Genomic DNA, 24,257 nt, shown 5'->3' with positions numbered 1-24,257 from the left:
GAGAGCTCAAGGGGGCAGCGGGCCCAGCACCAGTTTATTTGTGTGTGTGTGAATCCTCACCGGAGAGTATGTTTTCATCGATTTTTAGAGAGAGTGGAAGGGAAAGGGAGAGACAGAGAGAGAAAAACATGGATGTGAGAGACACACCAATTGGTTGCCTCTAAAGTCTGCATCCGAGGTACGTGCCCTTGACCAGAATCGAACCCGGGACCCCTCAATCCACAGGCCAACGTGAGAGCAGTGTTAGTGGGGGGAGGGGGAGAGGGAGGGGGACCGTCTTTAAGCGTAGACTTGGCCTCAGGTCCTGGAGAGACAGGAGCTCCTCCGAGCGTGAGGGTTGCGCGAGCATGGCGGAGGGAGATGGCCACATGGCTCGGGGTCAGCTGGGCTGAGGCCTCTCGGTTGGTGACATTTGACCTTTTGCACAGTTTCCGCAGGAATCGATGTCCAGTTTGGGAAAGGCAAGTGGTACTGTCACCTTGCATCCCCACTAAGCCTCTGGGAATCTCCCCCGGAGCCCTGCTCAGCAGGTCTGCTCGAGGAATTCTTCGATGTGACCCACGTAACGGTGGCACCTTAGTTACGGTCATGCCCTCAGTCGGTGGTCAGAGTGCGGTTCCCGGGCTGGCCGCCTCTGCCGTCCGGGGAACGGGTAAGAGATGCCAGTTCTCAGGCCCGGGGCGCCCTGCTTCAGGAGAACACTCAGGGGCGGGCACTTGGCTTCAGCCACCCGGGCGATGCTCACTGACCCCCAATGCAGGGCCACTGTCCTCAATCCAAACGCAGGCAGATGGTTGTGGGACACGAACACGGGAGCCCCAGGCAGCCACGTCCTTGCCTCCCGCCTGCGTCCCGGAAGGGCGTTTGCGGTTGTCACCTGGAGCCCTGAGCGTGGAGAGCTGGGCTGACAGAGTTAGAGGTCCCGTCTGGCAGGGGCACCTCCCAAATGACAGGCCGGCAGTTTCTGCCGGGGGCCCAGGCAGCTTTCCGGCCTGACTCTGCACAGGCGGCTCCCAGCCAGCTTGTGCGGGGGGGGGGGGGGGGCGGGGGGGGAGGTTGGGGGGACTGGGCAGGGAGGGGCCTCCTGCGTCTCCCTGAATCAGTGTCTTAAACTGAGGAGAAGCCAGTGAGGAGCGGAGCGGAGGGGCCTGGTGGCAGGCGGGGTAAGGTTTCGCACACGGCAGCTGGAACTCATAGCGGTGGCGTCAGGGGACCTCTGGCTTTGAAGACTGAGATGCTGCCGCTTAACCAAAAACAGCCGCGGCCCACCCGCCGCCGTCCAGGTCCCCCAGCCCTCTGCCCCTTGGGTGCCCCGGAGAGGAGATCAAAGCGTGGCGGCGGCGGCTGTTGCTTGTTGGGGGCTTGGGCCCGCACTGCAGCTCGCGGTGTGCACACAGCAGCCAGCGTGCCTGCTGCAGAGGCCGGGGTTTCTCCTCCTGGAAATTCGAGGGACAGACAGACATCCAGAGACCAGCCAGGTCCCGCAGGTCTGGAGCTGACTCAGAAGCCTGGTGGGTGGGGGGGGGGGCGGGTAGCCCAGATAGCCAGGCTCTTGGCACAGAGCAGTGCCCGTTTGTCCCTGCAGTGGGACCTCACTCACCTTCTGAAAGCCCGTACCCACGGCGCTGGGGGGCCTTGCTGCCCGGGGTCAGTGTTCCAGTCTGTTCTGTGCTGCCGAGCAGAACAGATCCTGGGCTGTGGGTGGCTGGGCCACAGGAGAGTTCTGGTCGGGGATCTGGACGTCCTGCCCTGGGGACCCAGGGCCGGCCCTGTGCCCTGATGCTGGTCCTTCTGCCCTCGGGGAGAGCCTCTGGGCCTCCCTGCAGTCCTGCGCCCGATCTACCGGGATTCCTGTGCAGGTCGCGTCCCTGTGTAGGGGAGCCCTCCTGTGCTGCCCAAACCACAGGGAACATGGGAACCCCGGCTCTGGCTCTGGTGGGCCCCAGATGATTTTGAGCCAACTGGTAAACCTTTCCACACACACTTGGTTGTTTTTAATTTTTCTCTCCAGTGAGTAGCCTTTAATCATACTTCTTCCAGCTGGCGGAGCCCTACACAAAACTGTTTGGGCAAAATATTGATAATTGTTATTTGTCAAGACCGTGCGATAATGTAAAACTCCCGTACATACTGATCTAGTGTTTCCAGCGAATTATATCCAATTCACAAAGGAGAGGGCCCTGCCAGTATTTCTTGGTGGTTAGAGCACGGCCCACGCACTGAAGGGTCAAGGGTTTGATTCCTGGTCAAGGGCAGGTACCTGGATTGCAGGTTCGATTCCCAGCCCTTCTGGGGCACATGGGGGAGACAGCCAATCAATGTGTCTCTCTCACATCAATGTCTCTCTCTCTCTCTCTCTCTCTCTCTCTCTCTCTCTCTCTCTCTCCCTCTTTCCCTTTGTCCCTCCCTTCTTCCACTCTCTCCAAAAAATCAATGGAAAACATATCCTCTGATGAGGATTAACAAAACAAAACCAAAAAAAAAGAAAGAAAAAAACGAAGGAGAGGAATGAGAGCATGATTGTCAGCTACTTTGCAGAGATCCTATTGGTCTCTGACTGCCCCGCCCGGGCCCCTTCCCTCCCCATCACTCACCCGCTCTGATGAAAAGATTGAAATTGGCCAGTAAAAGTCCAGTTTCTCTAGTGGTCAAGTACATGTAAATTTAAACAGCATCATAACACCTCTGGGTTAGGGAGGATTAACAAAAATTACGCAGGCTCGATCCCCCGCGGGGAGGCGTGCAGGGCATGGGAGCCGGTCCTAGTGAATGACGGTCGGTGGACGTCCCCTTCTACAAAGCCATTTTGCAAAACTTCCTTAAAATCTCCAAAACGCACATTGCCGTGACCTCCTGGAAATTTGTTGTCTGAGGCAATTAAAGGCATTCGAAAAGTAGCATATGCAGTGTTTTTCACTAAAGTGATCCTTAGAACAGTGACAAATTTCAAACAGCCTTCATGTCCGACAGATCATTCTAGCATATATGTCTCTCCATTCAATTACATAAAAATACTTAATGAGATGGAATCGTGTCAATAATTTATAACATAATGGCAGTTAAAAATAATAGAAAGTGTGTACAATATGATTTCAATTTTATGAAACGGATATATTTATTTTTATAGAGTCTCAAAGGATAGATATCAAAATGTTAACGGTATTTCTAGGTAGCAAGATTGTGCTAATGATTCTTTCATTTCTCTGTGTGTGTGTGTGTGTGTGTGTGTGTGTGTGTTCTGAATTTTCTGCAGTAGCGTGTGCTCTGTAAGGACCTTCTTATAAAAACGTGAAGAAGAGATTCCTGTGAAACATGCCCTCTCGCTTGGGGCTTTCAACAGCCCCAGCCCAGAGACCCTCCCTGCTGCTCTGTATCACAAGCCGGGATGAATGTTTGCTTTTTGCTGATTAATGAGGCCGCCGCCTCTGACAAAACCCAGAGGTGCATTTCTTCTGGCCCGAAAGGAAGAGCCGCCTGACAGAGAGGTGAAAGGTCGGCATCCAAAGCCAGATGAGGAATTCGGGCGGGAGCACTGAGTGGGGGCCGTGCCCTGTGCGAGATAACTTACTGGTTTTCAGTCTGTCCCGATAGCAGGAACTTCTTGTCTCTTGCACGTTCAATCAATCGCTCTTACTCGTCCCCAGAAAACTAAAATAAATAAGTTCTCTAGACGGCGGCCATGAGCAGTTGAGAGCAGCAGGAATGAGCCTCGCTGGGCTTCTGTGACACACTCGCTGTTACGGAAAGTTGGGTGATGGGCAGAAGGGGACAAGAGCCGGGCCAGGTCTCATGGAGCGCATGTGAAGTTGAGCTTTAGGAATATTCATTTAATGGTGGCTTGGCAGGCTTAGGAAACATGAGAGGGTGGGAGAGGAGGGGAGGGGAGCAGGCGGAGGGGAGACTGGTGGTTCCTTCCAGGTTAGGGGGGAGGGGGTGTGGCTTCAGTAAATGAGAGCTTCAGGGGCGCCTGAGAGAAAGCCCTGGCGGAGAAGCATTAAGGGAAGGAGGGAGGGTAGGTTTTAAGTAGCACCGAGGGCGAGTTCCACTCACGATGGGGTCGGAATCTGCAGGGTGTGGTTCAGTTGAGGAGGCAGAGGCAGTGCGTGGAGGCCAGCCTTTGGGTGGAATCTCATCGGAAACCAGGTGTTTGGGCTGCAGCTTGCTTTGCAGCGCATCCAGAAGAGGCTGGGCCGGCGAGCGGATAGGCAGCGTGTGTTATCGCCAATGGGGTGAAATGCCAACAATGGTGGCCTGTGGGGGGCAGGTGGGGAGCTGTTTCCTATACTGTTCTCTACATTTTCCTGGAGGTTTGAAAATGTTCACGATTACAATATTGGGACCAAAAAGACAGAGTAACTAGATGGCAAATCCTAAACTTGTGGACATTTATAGGAAAAAAAAATAGTTGACCAGGAGTCCCCTGTGAATCCCAAAATACAAAAATATGGGGAGCAAAAAAAAAAAAAAAATGCAACCCCAAATCCTTAATTATTGATAGCTGGCCAGCGTGCATAAAAACAAAAAACAAACAAAACAAAACAAAAGTGTGTTGATTACTTTCATTCTCACAGGATTTGATGCTCATAAAGAATCTATAATAATAAAAGCATAATATGCTAATTAGACCGGACGTCCTTCAGGGGCTGTGAGGGGACCCCGGGTCCCGGGTGCCAGAGGGAAGCCAGTGCTGGCAGCAGGGGAAGGAAGGCCTGCTCTTGCACGAATTCCATGCATCAGGCCTCTAGATTTTATATAATGCAAAAGATTGAGATGTTGGAAGGAAGCCTAGTGAATGGAATGGCATGGCAGGAAGAAAAGACCAGGTCACCCCTGGAAGATCGCATCCCACAGGGCTCTGAGCACCTTCCTACAGAAGGACCACGGGAAAGTGGAGGTGCAGAGGGCATGGGGTCAGCCGCAGTCTTCACCGGCGAACAGGTGAGGTCGTGCAGGAGGCGACACTGTCCCTGCAGTAGACGCAAAAGCTCATTTGACCTGGTGGTTCCTTCCACTTCCCCGGAAGGAAAGCCCCAGAGTAGCCAAAGAGGAGTCAGAGAAAGCAAGTGTGGCTCAGTGGTTGAGCGTCAGCTCATGAACCAGGAGGTGACGGTTTGATTCCGGGCAGGGCACATGCCCAGGTTGTGGGCTTGATCCCCAGTGTGGGGCGTGCAGGAGGCAGCCAGTCAGTGATTCTCTCCCATCATGGATGCTTCTATCTCTCTCTCCCTCTCCCTCTCTGAAATCAGTAAAGATATATTTTTTAAAAAGTGGTACCACCTGCCCTGGCTGGTTTGGCTCAGTGGATAGAGCGTCGGCCTGCAGACAAAAGGTTCGATTCAGGTCAAGGGCTCATGCCCAGGTTGCGGGCTCGATCCCCAGTGGGGTGCGTGCAGGAGGCAGCCGATCGATGATTCTCTCTCATCATCGATGTTTCTATCTCTCTCCCTTCCTCTCTGAAATCAATAAAGATATATTTTTTAAAAAGTGGCGCCAGGTGGGGAGCGTGCTGCTGACAAAGGAGCGGGGTGTGGGAAGGCGTTCCCCAGCCTCCGGCGGGCGCCAGGCTCGCTTCCACTGGCCGCTTCCCACACGGGGTCTGACCCTCTTCTGCTGTTTCCTGTTAGCGCCGGGCTTTGTCACCTCTGGCCAGCGGTTTGTGCTCGAAGAGATTTCCCGAAGGGGCTGTCCTGGTCCCACGCGGAGGGTCTCGCTGGGAGCCGGGAGCTGGGGCGCCTGCCAGGGACGCAGGAGCCTGGAGGCCGGCGCTGTGGGGCCTGGAGGAGCAGGACCTGACTCAGAAATGGATTCTCTTTGGGGTGCTTTTCCCACGTGGACAGTGAGGAGCCTGCAGGGAGAGGAGGAGCCAGCCTCTCCATCTGCTGCACAAGCCGCTTGCCGAGAACAGCTCCCGCTATTCCTCCCGCCCACCCTGTGCCTGCACCCCTGGACCTGTCCCCTGAGGCCACTTTCCAGGGGCCTCTCCGCTTGGTGCAGAACTCACAGCGCCCGGGTCTGCCTCCTGGAGCGCCCTCGCCTGGCTGAGGCTGGGTTGGCGCTCACTGAATCCCCAGCGCCCAGCGGTGCCTGGTGCATAGCCTTACATGCTAGTATTTTATCTGTGCGGAGACTGGACGGCTCCGCATGGCATGGCTGTGCATTTACTGTCGTATCTCAGCCTCTAAAACGCATCGCTGAGTAAACCGGTGAAACTCAAAGTGCCAGCCAGGGAGCTAGAGAGAGATCCTGACTCGGAGCGTGGGGGAGGGGGGGGGCGTGTCACCCTGTAGGTGTGTTTGCAGGCCTCACAGAGCTACCTCTGACCTGCCCGTCAGGGCCAGTGAGTTCATTCAGTCTGCAGCCCAAGGCCACCCTCTGTCTTCTGCGTCTTCGACCTTGCGGTGTTTCCTCCTGCCGTCGGGGCCGGGGTCTGCCTGGCACGCTGCCCCTCACCACTTCTCCTTCTGGGTGGACCTCACTGTGGCAGGTGCCGCCTGGGTGCTGAGAAGACCTCTGGCCTCAGCGCCTTCCCTCCCGTGGCTTGTCCACCCGCGGTGACTGCACGCCTTCTAGGTCTTTCTGAGCGTTGCCCATCTTGACTTCAGGCCTGGCCCTTGCTGTTGCCATTTTTCTAAATAAATCACTGCCTTTGTGGGATTTGCCTCTCTCCTCAAAGTGCAGCGCAGACTAAGGCATTGCAGCGCCATCCTGGAGCCTGGCTGTCCTCAGAGCGCTGGCCAAGCATGCCCCGCGTCTCCCAGCTCCGCTGGTCCATGTGGGGACCCGGGGGGTCTCAGGGAGACAGGCCTCCAGGGACTGTGCCCAAGCAGCATCCGGGCCCCTGGGAGCCCTGTGGGAGCCGGGGCCATGCTGTGTTCATCTTGGCCCCCCTGGCGCCCGGCACAGTTTCTGACACGCAGTGTGTGTTTGTGGAGTTAGCGAGGGGATGGAGGAAGGAGAGGAGGAGCAGGATTGAAATGAGAGAGGAGATCCCCTTCCAGGGCGGGGAAGTTAGAGGTGTCGAATGGAGCATTTGGTAAATGGGTTTGCGGCTCCTTCACGTGTGAATTCCCTCCCAGGGGGTATCCGATGTGCTAGAAGAATCTGGTACCAGAAATGTGAAATTGAGACTCTCCGCTCTGGTAGTCTCCAACTGGGTAAGGAATAACGCCAGGATATCGTGTAACGGGACCCATCCGGACACACCTTAGCACTGCAGCTGCGGGGAGGGAGAAACAAGCAAGCATGGCCGGGCGGGCGGGAGGGGGGGTCCGTGTGCCGGGAGCAGAGGGAGGGCCCTGCCATGAGCCCCGAGGCCTGTGAATTGTTGCTGCGGCTCGAGGTGGTGTCTTTCAAGCTTGCATTGCACCTCCCGGAGTTGCTCTGTAGTAACTCGTTGCATTTGCTGGGCGCGTGCTTGCTGAGCTGTGCAGAGCGGTCATTGTACAGAGAGTCCTGCAAGTTAAGGTGGACCTTATCGTGGATAGAACCCCTCTGGAGGGAGGCACGGGGTCCCGGAGAGGCCCCTTTCTGCTGCAGAGAGCCTGTGCAGAGAGCCCGTGCGGGGGGTGGGGGCTGGGGGGGAGGCCAGGGGGGCTGGTGACACCAACAGCTCATCACTAAGCAGATTATCAGGGTGAAGAGGGAGCTGGTGACACCATCAGCAGCTGACCCTCCCTCAGCACCCCGCCCAGCTCGCTGCTTCCTCCCTGGCGGATGAGCGTGCCGTGGCTGCCTGCTCACAGTGACCCTGGCCTCTGCCGAAGCCACTGGCACAGAAGGGGAAGTACCTCCCCGTAAACCTCCATCCACTCCCGAATTCTCTCCCCGAGGGTGCTGCCTGCGGCCTGGGCTCTGGCCCCGGGCCTGGAAACGGGTGGCTGTGTCCCCCTGCCCTCTCTCCCCCCTCGGCGCCTTTGCCTCTGCTGGCCCTCTGTGGGCGCCTTCGCCCCTGGCCCCTCCCCCTGGCAGAGCTTACCGGCCCCTCCACCAGGAAGCCTTCCCTGACCTCAGCTGGGCCGGCTCCTCTCGGAGCCCCGGCCGCCCCCTTGGCACCCTGTACATCATAATCTGGTCTGACTGTGGCCTCCAAGGGGCCGTGAGCTCCTCGTGGGCGGGGAGCGGTTCCCCCCGCACAGTAGGGCTCGATCCGGGTGCAGGGAGCCAGTGAGCCCTGAGCAGGCCTCCGTCAGCAGTGAGCGCGCTCTTTCTCGTCATCCTCGGAGGGCCGTCGGGGAAGAGGGCCACTGAGCATGGCCCCGGTGTCCCTTTCTGTATTCCTCTGACTTCATTCAGGTTCCTCACATGAAGCGCCTGTCAGTTCCTTTCAGAATTTCCTGGGGTGAAAGGTACGTGACATAGACTCCACTCTGACGTGAACTGGATACGTGTGCAGCTCAGTGGCATGAAGTTCACTCGCTTGGTCGCGCTCCCGCCACACCAGGGCCATGTCCTCATCTCAAACCGAGACTTTGTCCCCAGGAACCACTAACTCCCCGCCCCCGCCCCTGGCCGGGCCTGGGGACCTCCATCTACTTTCTGTCTCTGTGAATGGGATGCCTTAGGCACCTCAGAGGCACGGAATCACACGGGATTGGTCCTTTGTGTCTCGCTTATTCCACCTCATAATGTCCTCAAGGTTCATCCAGGTAGCACAGGCCAGAGTGTCCTTCCTGAATTTGTTTCTGGGTTGTTGTTTGTTTTTTTCTGTTAATCCTCACCCGAGCATATTTTTCCATTGATTTTGAAAGAGAGTGGAAGGGAGAGGGAGAGACAGAGACAGAGAAACATCGATGTGAGAGAGACACATCGATTGGTTGCCTCCCACACGTGCCCAGACTGGGGCTGAGATGGAGCCTGCCATCGAGGTATGTGCCCTTGACTGGCATCGAACCCGGGACCCTTCACTCCAAGGGCCGACGCTCTGTCCACTGAGCAAACCCGGCTAGGCCAGCGCTGCCGTCTTTGGAAAGCTGAACGATCTTCCACTGCGTGTGTGCCCCACGGATGGACGCTGGGTTGCTCCCGCCCGTTGGCTGCTGAGAGCAGCGCTGCTGTGAATGGGGCGTGCAGATTCCTGCTCCAGTCCAGGTTTTCAGCCTCCTGGGTACCTGCCCAGAAGCGGAATTGCTGGCTCAGACGGTAAAATCGCTTCCACCATTTAGTTCTGTAACGGTCATTTCAGTTCAACCCGAGGCCACCGTACGAGGGGAGGTGACGTCGAAATGCGGCTGAAATTTCAGCCTTTTGCCCTGTGACCTGCCTGATGCCTGCTGACATGAAATGGTTTGTTTTCAAGTGTGGTTTTAATTTTTCTTACAGCATCAAGCTTCTCGCGGTGCAAGAGCTCCTTGACAGAGAGGCCCTGGAAAAGGTAAATGTTTTGTTCTTCCCACCCCACACCCACACCCACACCCACACCGAAAACATGCAACTCCCTGTCCTCAGAGAGGGAGTTGGCTGCAAGGCTGGGCTGTTACTTATGTCCTAACAGTCAGTGCACCACGCAGAATTGTGGTCAAAACCCCCGCGTGGCTCCTATGCCACTAACACTTGCAGACCCCGCCTGGCTTGGCCCTTCGGGGCTGTGCGAGGGCTGAGGCCCCCGCCGTGGGCCATGCTCCAGACCCCACCCGAGTGCCAGGGTCCGTGACAGCCACTCCCCTGCATCTCTGCTGTGCGTCATCCTCTGGGCTAGTGGATGATACAACTGAGGCCCAGCGAGGCGACGAGCTAAGGAATTGAGTCCCGTGGTTCCATTTCGCAAGTTAATGCTTTTTCTAATTCCTAGACCAGTTCGTGAGTTCGAGGCCCTATTTAGGCTACTTCTGAGCATTGGGGAACTCCCTCCCCGCCTCAAACCAAGGTTTGCACTGTGCCCTGGGAGAGATACCCGTGCACCTCGGCTTTCTAGGTTCAAGTCAAGACACAGCTGGGACCCTCGGCCGGTTGGGGGTTTGAGGTCTGTGTGCGAGGTGGGTTGGGCTCCCAAAAGCAGGCTGGGCAGGTGCCAAGGAGGTCAGGCTCTCCAGTGGCACTCACAGACCCCCAAACTCACACCCAGCTGCTCCCCTCGGTAGCTTCGGCCTCTTCCTAACTGTGTGATTGCAGGTGTTAATTAGAATACATAATGTTAACATGAAAGAAAGTGGTTAGAGCCCAGCCAGCGCGGCTCAGTGTTTGAGCGTCCACCTAGGAACCAGGGGGTCACGGTTCGATTCCCAGTCAGGGCCCATGCCCGAGTTGCAGGCTTGATCCCCAGTGGTGGGTGTGCGGGAAGCAGCCGATCAATGACTCTCTCTCATCATAGATGTTTCTATCTCTCTCTCCCTCTCCCTTCCTCTTTGAAATCAATAAAATTACTTTTTAAAAAGGGGTTAGAGAGATAAGCACTGACGTGATATTTTATTCATAGAATTGTTTGGATTAGTGGTTGGATTGCAGGTTGACACTGAAGCAAATTAAGTTTTTAGGCACCAAGCCGTGATGTGGGCGAGGGCTCTGAATCTCACGTCCCATCAGCCTCGTTTCCATTCCAGGTAAAGCAAGGAGCACGCTGCCTAGGAGCTCAGAGGGGCGGGACACCCGGATGAGTTAGTGTAGCGGAAGGGCTTTCTAGATGCCAGGCACTCAGGCCGTATGAATTCTTAATTACGTATGAATTCTTAATGTGCACCAGCCATAGAGCGCACTGGGTCCAGGAGTGCGTGACGATTCTTTGGATGGGCTTGGAACTTTTAAAAGGTTACCTCTCCTCAAACAAGTCTCCTCTCAGCAGTCACTGCAGTTCTTGGTTTTACGTCTCAGATTAAACACACACACACACAAAAAAACACCCAACATCAGACCAAGCTGGTAGACACGCGGAGGCCGGAAAACACCGGCCGGAAAATATCGGCCGGGTCTTCGGAGCTGTGTTACTATCCGATCTGGGGGGGGCCGCACAGGGAAGCCCACCTGGGGAGCCAAGGGCTGCGGGCCCGGCAGAGAAGGGGGCTGCCGTGCGGCGGGGCGCACAGTGTGGCTCCGACAGGCTCCTTCCTCGCTGTGTTATCTCGGAGTTGCTAATCCTCTCTGTGCTTCCGTGTCCCGGTCTGCAGAGTGGAAATCCTTGTAATCCCCAGTCCACAGAGGTCTTGAAAAGACTAAGTAGACAGTCAGCGCGCAAGACTCAACACTGCCCTGTGCTGACTGATCCCCCAAAGTTAGCTGCTGCTCCTGGGCCTTCTCCTTCCTCCTCCCCCTCCTCCCTCTTCCTCACCAGGTCTGCTCACGGCTTTGTACTGTTCCCTGACTCCATACGTGACCGGCAGACAGCTTTACACGAGGGTCTGAATGGGCCCGGGGCCCGCCGGGAGCCAAGGCCGCTTCCTTCTTCCTTCTTTTGTGTTGTGTGCGCGCCCACTCAGTCTCTCACACTCCTGGCCTCTGTGGCGCCCTCTGCGTGCCAGGCAGGTAGCAGACGCTCCAGCAAAGTCCAGAGGCAGCCAGTGGCCATGCGCGTGGTGGCCAGTTGCATTTGAGTGGCAGGTGGAATGTGACCTGGCAAAGGCCTGATTTTTCACCTGTTTACAGGAGCTCAGGACTCACAGGTCCTTATCCACCCGGACAAGTGAGAGGCCCACCAGGAAAAGCTCTTGGTAACTCGGAGAGCGTTGCTACCGGAGCCTGCTCTGCAGACCAGCAGCCTCGGAAGCAGTCAGAAATGCAGACTCTCGGGCCCTGCCCAGACCCCCACCTAGGAACCAGGAGGTCACGGTTCACTTCTCGGTCAGGGCACATGCCCAGACTGCGGGCTCGATCCCCAGGAGGGAGTGTGCAGGAGGCAGCCGATCAATGATTCTCTCTCATCATTGATGTTTCTATCTCTCTCCCTCCCTCTCCCTTCCTCTCTGAAATAAGTAAAAATATTTTAACAATAAGCTATAAACCTTACAGCTAATAATCTTAAGTCTGTCTACCAATTTCTTATTTAAAAAAATAAAACTGTTAGACCCACAGGAAGGTGGTTTAATGCGCATAAATGTCAGGACAGTGGCATCTCTCTGAAGAAGCCTTTTGGATCCGAAGGACTTTTGTCAAACATCCCGCAGGTGCCGAGAGCAAGGACCTGCTCTGAGAAGGAAGCTGCCCTCCGGCCGTTCTCTCTGCTGTAAGGGCAGGACGCGTTTGTTTTCCTGAACTGAAGTCACACAGACTTAGTTCCCAGGCTTTATAAACAGGCCCACCTAATGCCTTTCAAACATGGCATTGCATGAAAGGAAATAAAAATATTGGTACAGCTTGATTTAGTAAGATCATTTTTCAACGACCCTTTCAACCCGCTTCCTGCAAAGCTGCAAACAATAGCTTGGCCGTGGCCTCCAGCTGGAGGTCACCCTCCCTTGAAGGGCCAGAGGGCAGAGCACGGGCCCACCCAACTCTAGATCTGCCCGGCGCATGGCCACTGCCTGTGCCACTCCCATCCCCACCCCCACCCCCTCCAGGCTCCCCGGCCTCTGCAGGCCACGACTCAGCCGTCCATCAAAGCTGACGGCGTCCATCTCCATCCTCTGGAACCCGGGCTCTGAGGGTGCACAGACTGGGGGTAAGGCCACTCTGCGGTCTCCTAGCTGTGGAACTTCTTCGGCAGGTTATTGCCAAGCCTCGGTTTCTTTTTGGCATGGGGGTGGGGGTGTCACAGTGATACCGACTTCACGAGAATGGAGTGAGATAATGTATGAGCTAGAAGGGATTATGTGTATGGTGAGCACCAGAGCAATGGTGGCTCATTCTATCCCTACTCCTGCTAATTAGCTGCTGCTGTGGTCATTGACATATCATCCTCATCACCATCGATAACTTCCTCCTCCGTCTCTCTCGAGAAGCCCAACTTGAGATTGATTTGTCTCCATTGGTGGATGTTAAAAAGGAGTCCCCCTCCTATCCCTCCTGCCACGTTGTCTAGGACAGTGGTCGGCAAACTCATTAGTCAACAGAGCCAATATCAACAGTACAACGATTGAAATTTCTTTTGAGAGCCCAATTTTTTAAACTTAAACTTCTTCAAATGCCACTTCTTCAAAATAGACTCACCCAGGCCGTGGTATTTTGTGGAAGAGCCACACTCAAGGGGCCAAAGAGCCGCATGTGGCTCGCGAGCCGCAGTTTGCCGACCACGGGTCTAGGACAAATGCCTGCTAGTCGTTCATGCCTGCTGCTGCCAGATGTTTCTCCGACTTTCAGCTTTGACGTCTGGTTCTTACTCTGGCGGTTCTGCAGGTGGAGCAGGGGATCGCTAAGTCTTCTGGGGCTTCGTGCGTGAGATAACGTGTGTGCGCTTCCCCAGCGAGCTGGGACTGGACCCACGGAACTTGGTACTGGCACCCAGGAGCTGTGGCGGGCAGCAGTGGAGTGAGAAGTTCACAGCTTTGGAGGGTTTTCAGGAGGAAATAGGTGGTACATAATTGTCACGTAGATGTGTGTGAAGAACCTAAGGATGCTTGTACCTGCGGTTGGTGATGGTGTTTCTGAGCATACACACGTGTACATACATGAGCACTGGCTTCCAGAGTGTTTCCCTGTGATCTGGACTCCGCTTAACTTAGCCTGTGTGACGGCTGAGTGCTGACTCTGGGCCTCAATTGCACTGCACAGCAAGGGGGTGAAGCGATGGAGATACATTTCAGTGGCATGGACAGGATCCCAGGATGTCGGAGCTGAGGGGACCCTCCCCTCCCCCCCCAAACCACCCCATCAGGCCTGTCATTTGCGGGCAGGACGCAGAGGACGGAGGAGTGGAAGTGCCCCCCTTGCCCAACCAGCTGAGCCGCCCGCCAGGGGAGTTCACATGTTCCGGAAGCTTCTCCATGGAGCCCCTCAGGTTCCCAGCTCTGGGCGCTGGTGAAGGGAGGTGGGATTCATTTCGCCACCCAGGAAAGCTGTCATATCTTCAGTCGTCTTCAAAACGCAGCCCGTGACGAAACGTTCCTCCGAGAAGGACAGAGCCCAGGACAGGGCGTGTTCTGTGTGTGGTCCGGGCCCAGTGGGTGTGAGACAACACGGTCGCCCGGGGGTGCAGAAACAGCAGCCCTCAGTGACAGTCTGTGACTGCGCTTTGATCCCACAGCGGCTGTTCCGAGGGGACATCTGGCTGGTAGAATGTCTGCACCCCCATTCTTCCGGCATCAGGTCCTCCACTGGTGACTTCGGACACGTTTAGCCCAGAACCTGAAATGTGTCGCTGCTTGTCCTGCTCTCTTCTGCTGTGCGCTCTCTCTTCTCTCCTGAGCTTGTAGTTTTCGTGAATGTGAATCCTCACCCTGCACAGCTGCCTGTAACTCCGGGGAGCCCGGAGTTGTATGACTCCAGTAAATCATGGTTTACCTGAGCTGATCTCTAACCAAGCCCCAAACATTGTTATTTTAAAAAATGTTGGCTTTCTGTCATTAGAAATTATCATTAAATCGTTTTACCTAGAAGTGAACATTTATATAATGCAATTGCTCATTTTTTGTATAATTTCTATATCGCTATTTGTTTTTATGATGAATACTTAATGAATTTAGTTGGGAAATATTTTTTTAAAAAATTTTGGAGCCATTTAGAGACAATGCTATGAATTTAGGAGTGGGCAGGAAAGGGCTCGCGCCTGGAACTTGTTTCATCCGGGTCGCTGCTGCGCTCAGAGAGTCTGACCTGAGTGCCGTCTTCTCCCTGGGAGGCAGTCCTTGGTGGTTTGCTTGCTTTGTCTTTAGTCTCCAAAAGTTCTGAGCTCTTTACTTTCTTGGTGGGTGTTCCAGAGTTTAACATATCCATCTTCACTCATCAGATTCACTAGCTTATTTCCGTGAGCTATGGACACATTACTCCGGTGTGGTTCTATTCCCTCTCCCCCTTTTGATGCTGTTGGTGCACATGTTATATGTAAACGTGCTACAGACCTGACTATACATTGTTCCAATCATTGCTTTACGTATTCGTCCTTTTTTAAAGAAGATGAGAGAAGAAAGGAGCATATATTTTCTATATATTCATAGAGTTGTCTACATTAACCTTCTCGTTTTCCACTTCCGGCTTTCTTCCTTTGTTTCTGTGGATTCACGTTACCATCTGGCATCACTTTCTCATTCCAATGCAGCTTTGCTCCTTCGCATCTCCTTCGGGCTGTCGTCCACTGTATTACATTTCTATATATTACATACCCAGTCATACAACTGTGTACATGTTGTTTATACAACATGAGTAAATTGTATAATTACATAATTACCTTTCCTGGTTCTCTTCATTTTTTTTTCATGAGGATTTGAGTTGGTCTGGGGTCACTTGCTTTCAGCCTAAAGAACGTTCTTTAATATTTCTTATAAGGAAGGTCTACTAGCAACTAATTCTTACAGTTTTGTTTGTCTTGGAGTGCATTGCATCTTCCTTTTTGAAAGGTGGTTTTTCTGAACTTAACACATGGCAGGCCAGTGGTTTCATTGCTAGCTTTACCCAGTAGCCAGATAAGTTTCTATTGAATGAGTACAAAAAACGTTTTACATAAATATTAAAGGCATGCTTTAAAATTAAACACCCATTGCATTTTGAAATTATTTATTACATGTTCTTACAAGCTAATACCTTTGTAAAGAATTCTCGTGATTGTCCACAAGCCTTAGAACAGAAAACACGTGAATTCTCATGATTCATCCACAATGTGTTCAGATTCTTGGGTGACAGCACTTTGACTTTGTCATTCCACTGCCTTCTGGCCAATGTTGTGGATGAACATTCAGCCGTTAATCACATTGGGAGCAGGTGGCTTGCAAGCTGGATGTATGCCTCGGCCACTGTGTTTACTGAAGGGGTATTTTATTTGCTGGGTTTCTGAAGAGTGACTCAGTGTCCCAAGGCTTGTTTGAGGAAAATTTGAAGGCTTTTTCTACATAAAGTCCAACAAAACATTTCACATAATCTGGCAAAGAGAGAATGAAAAGGAGAGCGCATCATGCTGTTCTTGTAAGACCAATGACTTTTACTAAGAAATACCAGATTTTGATTCTCAAATTATATGTTATTAAATCAATTTAGTAAATTACAACCAGCATTTGTTTCATTATACATGTATACAAATGGATGGGTGGACAGATGGATGCATGGATGGATGGATGAGTGGATAGATGGATGGGTAGGTAGATTGATATACACTGAGTGGCCAGATTATTATGACCACCTGACGTTTGTAGGCAAATTAGCCGTACACTGCATCGTATGGGATATGGAAGCCGAAGGCTTGTTCGAACACCTTTGCTGTCTGCAATTTGCACAGGAACACGAGGATTGGACAGTTGAGCATTGGAAAAAAGTCATGTGGTCTGATGAATCACGTTTCCAGTTGCATCATGCAAGTGGCAGAATGAGAATTTCACAGAAACAGCATGAAAGCATGCACCCCCACATACATAAGTACAACCCTTCAAACTGGTGGGAGCAGTGTTATGGTTTGGGGCATGTTTTCCTGGCATGATTTGGGCCCTTTAATTCATGTGGAACAACGTCTGAATAGCACAACATACCTAAGTATTGTTGCTGATCAAGTTCATCCTATCATGTTGATGGTGTATCCCAGTGGTCGGCAAACTCATAAGTCAACAGAGCCAAACCTCAACAGTACGATTGAAATTTCTTTTGAGAGCCCAATTTTTTAAACTTAAACTTCTTCTAACACCACTTCTTCAAAATAGACTCGTCCAGGCCATGGTATTTTGTGGAAGAGCCACACTCAAGGGGCCAAAGAGCCGCACATGGCTCGAGAGCCGCAGTTTGCCGACCACGGGTGTATCCCAATGGAGGTGGCTTCTTCCAACAAGACAATGCGCCATGCCACGGTGCTCATATTGTGCAGGAGTGGTTTCAAGAACATGAGGGAGACTTCACCTTGCTTAGGTGGCCCCCACAATCACCGGATCTCAATCCAATTGAGCATTTGTGGGACGAAGTTAAAAGAGCCATCAGGCAGCTGGTTCCACAACCATCCAATCTCACAGAACTGGACAGTGCTATTCATCAGGCACGGTGTCAGATTCCTCGCATCACCTTTCAACATCTCGTGGAGTCAATGCCAAGAAGAATCACCGCAGTATTGAAGGCAAAAGGTGGCCCAGCGAAGTACTGATGGGGTGGTCATAATAATCTGGCCACTCAGGGTATATACATACACACACATAGTTGGCAGGCAGACAGTTAACCAGATTGCCATATAAAAACTTTTTATTTCCATGAGTCATGGTCAAAATGTTTGAAAACTGCTGTCCTAGACTATTTATTGGCTTGGAAGAGAGGAAGGAGGGCTTGCTCTCGGGTTTTTCCAGTCCTGGACAGGCCTGCTTGGCCATGGGTATATCCTAAGCGCTTCTCCCTCGTGCCTTGTTAGTCTCTTGACTCTGTTTTGCTTTTCAACAGAAAGAAAATCTGTCCAACTCATAGCATTCCCTTTCACATTGCTGCATGGGGCCACCACCTCATGGAAACACCCACATTGCCATGGTGACAGGAGTTATATGCAATTTCCTGTCTTGTTCGGTCCACCCTCAAATGCCTCTCTTATCAGGAAATGCTAACAATGAGTTGGTATGAGAGAACTTTCAATTCATTTTTTGACAGAATTCTGAGACTTTTCATGAATGATTCATTCATTTCTTCAGAGCATGACTTTATGTTCAGCCAATTTTGTGCTAATTTGTCATTTTAAACGAAACAGAAGGGCAGGCAGGTATAACTGTTTGGCTCCGTTACTGAAAACATTTATGCTGCTGTTCCTCGCAGGGAAGATGACTGAGCTGGTCAGGAAGGCTTGCTCTGACCAGATTGATTCCATGGAGAGATCTATCAAATCGTGAGCTACCCATTTAGAATGAGTGATTCCTACAGGTGATAAAGGACTGTGTGGGTGGCATTGAAATGGTGAGTTTGGGCCTTAATGAGATTTGAAACTCCTGGGAAAGCGTCCAACCTGCTTTCCGAGATTTTGATCTGTCTGCCTAGAAGTGCTGAAGTGTACCGACATCCCTTACGAACAGAATCCAAGACTCGTTTCTAGATCCTGGACTTGGTTTCCCTACGACACTCTGCCCTAGGCTACCTCCCCACTCCTTCCCTTGCACTAGGCCTGTCCCATCAAACTCTTGTCCGTGAAATACAGACTGACTTTCACATGCAGAATTAATGAGGTGGGGAAGGACAGCCAGGGACGGCAAAGCCGCTCCCCATTTGCGAGTTGCTCCAGAATGACCTGCCTTCCCGGTTGCCTGTCCTGGCTTCCGACATCAGGGGCCAAGCAAGAGATTTATCCAAGTGGCGGTATAAGACCGCGATGAGTCACAGAGCACCCCTCTGATGTGTTCAGCTCCGGGAAGCCACAGGGACAAGTGCCCGGATCAAGCATGATCCTCAGTATTTGCAAGCCAAAGGGCTGGACCTGGAAGGGAAAGGGACACGTTCTGGGGTTCTGCCTGAACCCCACCATTAACACCAGCTCCTGGGGGATCAGTAAAGCCTTTTCCCCCAGATTATAAAGTTGTGAGCCTGTAGTTTGTGTTAGTGCTCATCGTTTCTATCCAACAGGCTTAGTCTTCCGCCCTGTCTCCACCTGGCCAAAACCCTGCTGAGGAATAAATTGCTGCATATTGATTGTTCGTTTTGTGTCTGATTATCCAGACACCCGTGTTGTGCAGTCAGTTTGAGTGGCTACATTTGAGAGTAAGAGGGGAGGAAGAAACAAGTATTTTTAGGCATCTGTTCAAGATGTGGCAGGGACATTTGTTAATGTTGTTTTGGTCCTTAATTTACTTATGAACAGCACTTAATCAGCTTTTACTTATGAAAAAGAATTAACTGTGTGTGTGTGTGTGCATGCACAAACGCATGTCTTCTACATGGATAAACTTCAAGCCAATTAATCAGTATTTATATTACAGCCAGAAAAGTGAAATTTCTAGAAAATGTGAAGGCAGAGAGAAAAATGAAAACATGAAGTTACTATTTGGTCTCTGTGATTTACTTTTTTTTAAAAAAAATGTATTTTTATTGATTTCAGAGAGGAAGGGAGAGGGAGAGAGAGACAGAAACATCAATGATGAAAGAGATCATCGATCAGCTGCCTCCTGCACGCCCCCTACTGGGGATCACTCCCGAAACCCGGGCATGTGCCCTGACCAGGAATTAAACCATGACCTCCTGGTTCATAGGTTTACACTCAACCACTGAGCCACGCCAGCCGGGCTCTGTGACTTACTTTCGTTGTCCAGTCCCTCCTTTATATCGTTCCCAGAGTAACTCTTCTAAAACACAGTCTGATCACATTGCTCCTCTTCTTGGCAGGAAGCTGAGTGGCATCATGGAGTCGGCTAGATTTGGGGTTTGGGTCCTGGCTCGGCCACTCGGCTCTGGCTGATCTTCATCCCGGCAGCCCCGTGTTCTCCGTGTCTCTGGTGGGGATGGTGCCTCCGTGGCAGGGCCGGGGTGTGAGTCTCAGCAGCGTCCTGTGTAAGGAGCGTGCACCAGCGCCTGGCACGCGGCCGGCCTCCTGCGGACGGATGAGCGCTCTCGATCTGATTCAGACATCATTGCTCGTGTGCTGTGGGCACCGCCACGGCCCTGGCGTGCCGCTTGGCTTTGTGATACGTCCCTTCTTTCTGTCCTGGTTGCTTTTGAGCCATCTTCTCCCAGGATGTGGGAAGGAGCTCGAGAAGCCCGTGCCACTAGCGTCAGGCGGTTGGCTGTTTTTCAATGCCTCTGGCAGAAGCGTGATGGGAGAGGGCGGTGGCGGGAAGGTAGCTGGGGGCTGGCTCTCCATCTCTCCGTCGGCACAGGACGCTCAGGACCGGTGGTGTCCGCACACCCCAGGAGGAGGTGCCATCAGGTGTCTGGGACAAAAACTCACAGTCCCCCCGCCATCCCTGGCGGCCCGCACAGAAAAGGACGACCAAGCCTGCGTGGTTCGCCCCGAGATAAAGTAGGAACTACGCAGGCGTTCAAGACTAGGGGGTGGCATCACGCAGATCCACGTAAACCATAAATCAAAGCCATGAGTCCGGAACCCACGCCCTGCAGGCGCGTGTGCACGATTGTTGCCCGAGGGAGGCGGGCTGGGGGAGCGCCGTCTAGAAGAGCTGGGGCGGGCAGACAGCCGTTCCCGAGGGTCTGTGCGCACGGACTGTTTCACGGGACGGCTCCTGAGGAACGCGGGGTTCTTCGCAGAAACGCGTGGGAAATGCTGGGAGTCTTGCGTCTGACGTGAGTCTGAGAAGATCTGTGTCTGGGGTTTAAAAATCCGAGGGTGTCGCCCTGACCGGTTTGGCTCAGTGGATAGAGCGTCGGCCTGCGGACTGAAGGGTCCCAGGGTTCGATTCCGGTCAAGGGCATGTACCTTGGTTGTGGGCACATCCCCAGTAGGGGGTGTGTAGGAGGCAACTGATCGATGTTTCTGACTTTCTATCCCTCTCCCTTCCTCTCTGTAGAAAATCAATAAAATATATTAAAAAAAAAAAATCCGAGGGTGTCCTCGGGAAAGGGGAGGGGAGGGACAGCCAGTGGAAAGGGCCAGCTTTGCTCGGCCCCTGCATTGTACCTAAATCATCGTGTCCTACCCGGATGTGTGGGCCTCTCTCTCCCCCCGGGCCTCACCCTTTCTGTTGCCCCATCTGAAACCTCACGGGTGGAAATGCTCTTATTGATAGCGTGCCCCGTGGGAGGCTTTATGTGGGTTCAGAGGCCCTTTCCCCTGTCTACACCCACCTTACCTATGCGTCAGCCTGCCCACCTGACATTGTCAAAGAGGGAGAAGACTCTAGAAAAGGAAGCGTACGGTCGGCTTCATCACTGCGGTTTGTCTTAGGAAATAAGTTACCGTCATCCGACAAGCTGGGGTGGAATGTGACATCTGCTTACAGGTCAGATGTGACATCCGTGGTTGGCGTTCCCTGTGGGCTGTTCGAGCATTTCCTTAGGAAGAACCAATGGAACTCCGACCCCCCGGCCTTCACTGTTGGCACGTTTCTCAAGCGACGTGAAAACATTGGCATCCGTGGAATGGCACGTGGGTGCCAGCCCTGGTGCGGCCACCCCAGGGCCTCTGCTGGGATCGGGGCGCTTGGCTCTGCCTGCAGCTTTCCTACGCTCGCCGAAAATAGCCCCAAACCCTCCAAAACACGTAGCTATTTTCAGACTTGCCTCCACTTGGAATAATTAGTTTCAATCATTACTCACAAGTGTATGCCTAATTTGGGAAGAAGTGCTTGTTTTATTTGTCCCCAAACTGTCTTTTCTGAGCTCTGAAAAGTCTACGTTCCAGAAATGACTGGGCTGCTCATTCCTCCCCCAGGTGCTCGGTGACCGAGCGGAGGGAACGCTGGACCAGACTGCCGGGGGCAGGTCCCCGCGGGGGTGGCACCGGCCCCTGCTCCCCGCCTGACCCAGGCCCCATGGCTGGAACCCCTGGCGTCTGTTTGCTGGATGGGGAGAGTGGCTCCTCTGCTTCCCCTTACACATCGAAGCCATTGCCCAAGTCGGTTATTTTGTCACTCGTCACCTGGGGGTACTTTCTCCATTGGTTTTTAGAGAGAGTGGAAGGGAAGAAGGAAGAGAGAGAGAGAGAGAGAGAAACATGTGAGAGAGGCACATCGATTGGTTGCCTCCTGCACATGCCCCGACCAGGGCCAGGGATCAAGCCTACCACCCAGGACGTGCAAAGGGCCTGTGGTGGGATGGAGCATGGCTGGTTTGCAGGACAGAGTGGTCAGTGTGGCCGCAGCACGGAGGCTGAGGGTCAGAATGATGAGCTGAGTGTAAAGGGGAGGCGGGGGGGTCAGAGACCTGGCCATGCTGGGCCCTGTGTGCCCTGAAAGGCCTTTGGACCTTATCCTGCGAGCGACCGTGAAATCCCCGAGCCGTGTGAACAAGAGACCTGGGGTTAGAAAAGGCCGCAGGGCCTCCGTGTGGAGTGCAGCGGGGAGCAGGCCGGCGAGGTCACAGACGCACCAGCGAGCGTGCAGGGAGAGACGAGGGTGGCGAGAGGCTGCGGAGGGCAGTGGGCAGGGCTGAGGGAAGTAGGAAGTAAGCCACCTTGGCCTCAAAGAAGCCACAACGGGTCCTCACACCCCCACGTGTGCCTGCTCACAGCAGCAGCAGCAGCCACGGCAGCCAGGAGGTGGGCACAGCTCAAGTGGCCGTCGCTGGTGAGCGGACACACAGGACGTGCCCCCTCCACGCCCCGGAGCAGTACTGAACCCCACGAAGGAGTGATGAACCGACTCCCACTCCAGCACAACGAGCCCAAGCACTTTGCCGAGTGAACACGCCAGACCCCGTGTCGTGTGACCCCTTCCTACGAACCGTCCTCAGGGCCGGGGGCAGACTGGCGGCAGCGGGGGCTGCAAGAGGAGGGTGGGGAGTGACGCTTCATGGCTACTGGCTTCTCTTTGTGGCTGACCAAACGTTCGGGGACTGGACAGAGGTGATGGCTGCACAACACCGTGAAGCCACTGAACTCTTCACTGTCAACTGGACTCCAAAATAATTCACTTTTTATATGTGAAATTTATGTCCATCATAACGAAATGGACCTGAGCCCTGGCCGGTGTGGCTCTATGGTTAGAGCGTCGGCCCAAGCACCAAAGGGTCGCTAGTTCTATTCCCCGTCAGGGCACACGCCTGGGTTGTGGCTCGATCCCCAGTAGGGGGCGTGCAGGAGGCAGCTGATGGATGTTCTCTCTCATTGATGTTTCTATCTTTTTCTTCCTCTCCCTTCTTCCCTCTCTAAAAATCAATTTTAAAAAAACGTATTTTTAAAAATAGGCTAAAAGAATCAAGAGAAGGGGGAAAAGAGCGCAACAGTATCATCACAGTCTTAACTCCCATCGAAGATTAAGAGTCTTAACATCCGCCCTAACTGGTTTGGCTCAGTGGATAGAGCGTCGGCCTGTGGACTGAAGGGTCCCAGGTTCGATTCCGGTCAAGGGCATGTACCATGGTTGCGGGCATATCCCCAGTGGGGGGTGTGCAGGAGGCAGCTGATCAATATTTCTCTCTCATCGATGTTTCTAGCTCTCTATCCCTCTCCCTTCCTCTCTGTAAAAAGTCAATCAAATATAAAATATTTTTTAAAAAAAAGAGTCTTAACATCCCAAGACTGGGAGAACAAGAGCGACGTTGGGCACGTCCCTGAAGGGATGGCCAGGTGGTGGCCACGTGGAGTGAATGGCCACAGCGTTCCGTGGCACGTGCACCTCCATCCCTATTCTAACGTCCATCTCCACGGAATCTCTAACTTCCCCCTACTCCCCAGTGAACCGTAGCCCTTGCCAAATAAATGTTTTAATTGCCCTTGAAAGTTCCCTCCTCCCCAGCCCCCGCTTATTTTTAACCACCTTGTTCAGAAAACATGGGCTGAGTGAGTCTGGGAAGCGCCAGCCGGGCCTGTCGACAGGAGGGCGCGTGGCGTCACCACCTTGTCTGTGAAAGCAGCTACTGATCGGCTGGCGGGGGTGGCCGAGGAAACGTCTCCTTGTTGGCTTCCCGTCTTCCTCGGCCTGATGAGGAGGTTGGAGCAAGGATACGTCGCCGAGTTCCTTGCAGGTCCCCGTGGAAAGAGCGTGTTCGCGGAGCTGACCTCGAAGGGGCTGGTGGGCGGGGGGCTGAGGGGCTGCGAGCTCATCACTGCTCCCCAGGGATGAAGGGGGGGCCTGGGCTTGGAGAGCAGGGGCTGCCCTACGAATCTACAAGCCCTGGGGCGCCCGGTCCCTGCCAGGGGGCGTGCCGGAGGCAGAGGTCCGCGGTGTTGGCCTCCCCGGGAGAGCCGTGTCCCCAGGACCCTGCAGCCGACACACCGATGATGAAACCGACTCTGGCAGGTGATGGTTTCGCTCCGGAGAACCCAAAACGTGTGACGCGCGTGGCGCAGGGACGTCGCGTGGGCCGTGGGTTTAACCTGTGTTTCCTGAGCCTTCTCTGCTAAGTGCACTGAGATTAGACGTGGCCAGGCTGGCAGGGAGCGGCCTCGGCGTGTTCCCTCTCAGGTCGTCCTTAGGGTCGCCTGTGGGTCTGTGAACCGTGCCCGCCAGAGGACTGGCACTCAACAGATGCTGGTTCCCCTCCCCCCACCTCCCGCTCCGATCCTGTTGTTTAAAGATTCAGAAGCGAACCCGGTCCCAGGTTGGCCGCCAGTGTTTTCTGACTGTTTCGGGATTTACCCAAACGTACCGGATTAGTTTACTAGATATTAAAATTAAACTTGCCCTGGCCGG

At 53.6% G+C, this 24,257-nt stretch overlaps 1 protein-coding gene across 2 annotated transcripts in view; it reads left to right on the top strand.

Moving 5' to 3' along the window:
* Positions 1–24,257, top strand: part of EEPD1 (endonuclease/exonuclease/phosphatase family domain containing 1) — a 68,946-nt gene that overhangs the window by 29,692 nt on the left and 14,997 nt on the right. For both annotated transcript variants that reach the window (XM_054726396.1, XM_028154557.2), the window contains exon 3: positions 9,319–9,370. In XM_054726396.1, coding sequence (XP_054582371.1) covers positions 9,319–9,370 — 52 coding nt within the window. The remainder of the gene's footprint in view (positions 1–9,318; positions 9,371–24,257) is intronic.

The sequence above is a fragment of the Eptesicus fuscus genome, chromosome 14 (genome assembly GCF_027574615.1).
Source record: "Eptesicus fuscus isolate TK198812 chromosome 14, DD_ASM_mEF_20220401, whole genome shotgun sequence".
Lineage (NCBI taxonomy): Eukaryota > Metazoa > Chordata > Mammalia > Chiroptera > Vespertilionidae > Eptesicus > Eptesicus fuscus.
This window is presented reverse-complemented; position numbering and strand designations above follow the sequence as displayed.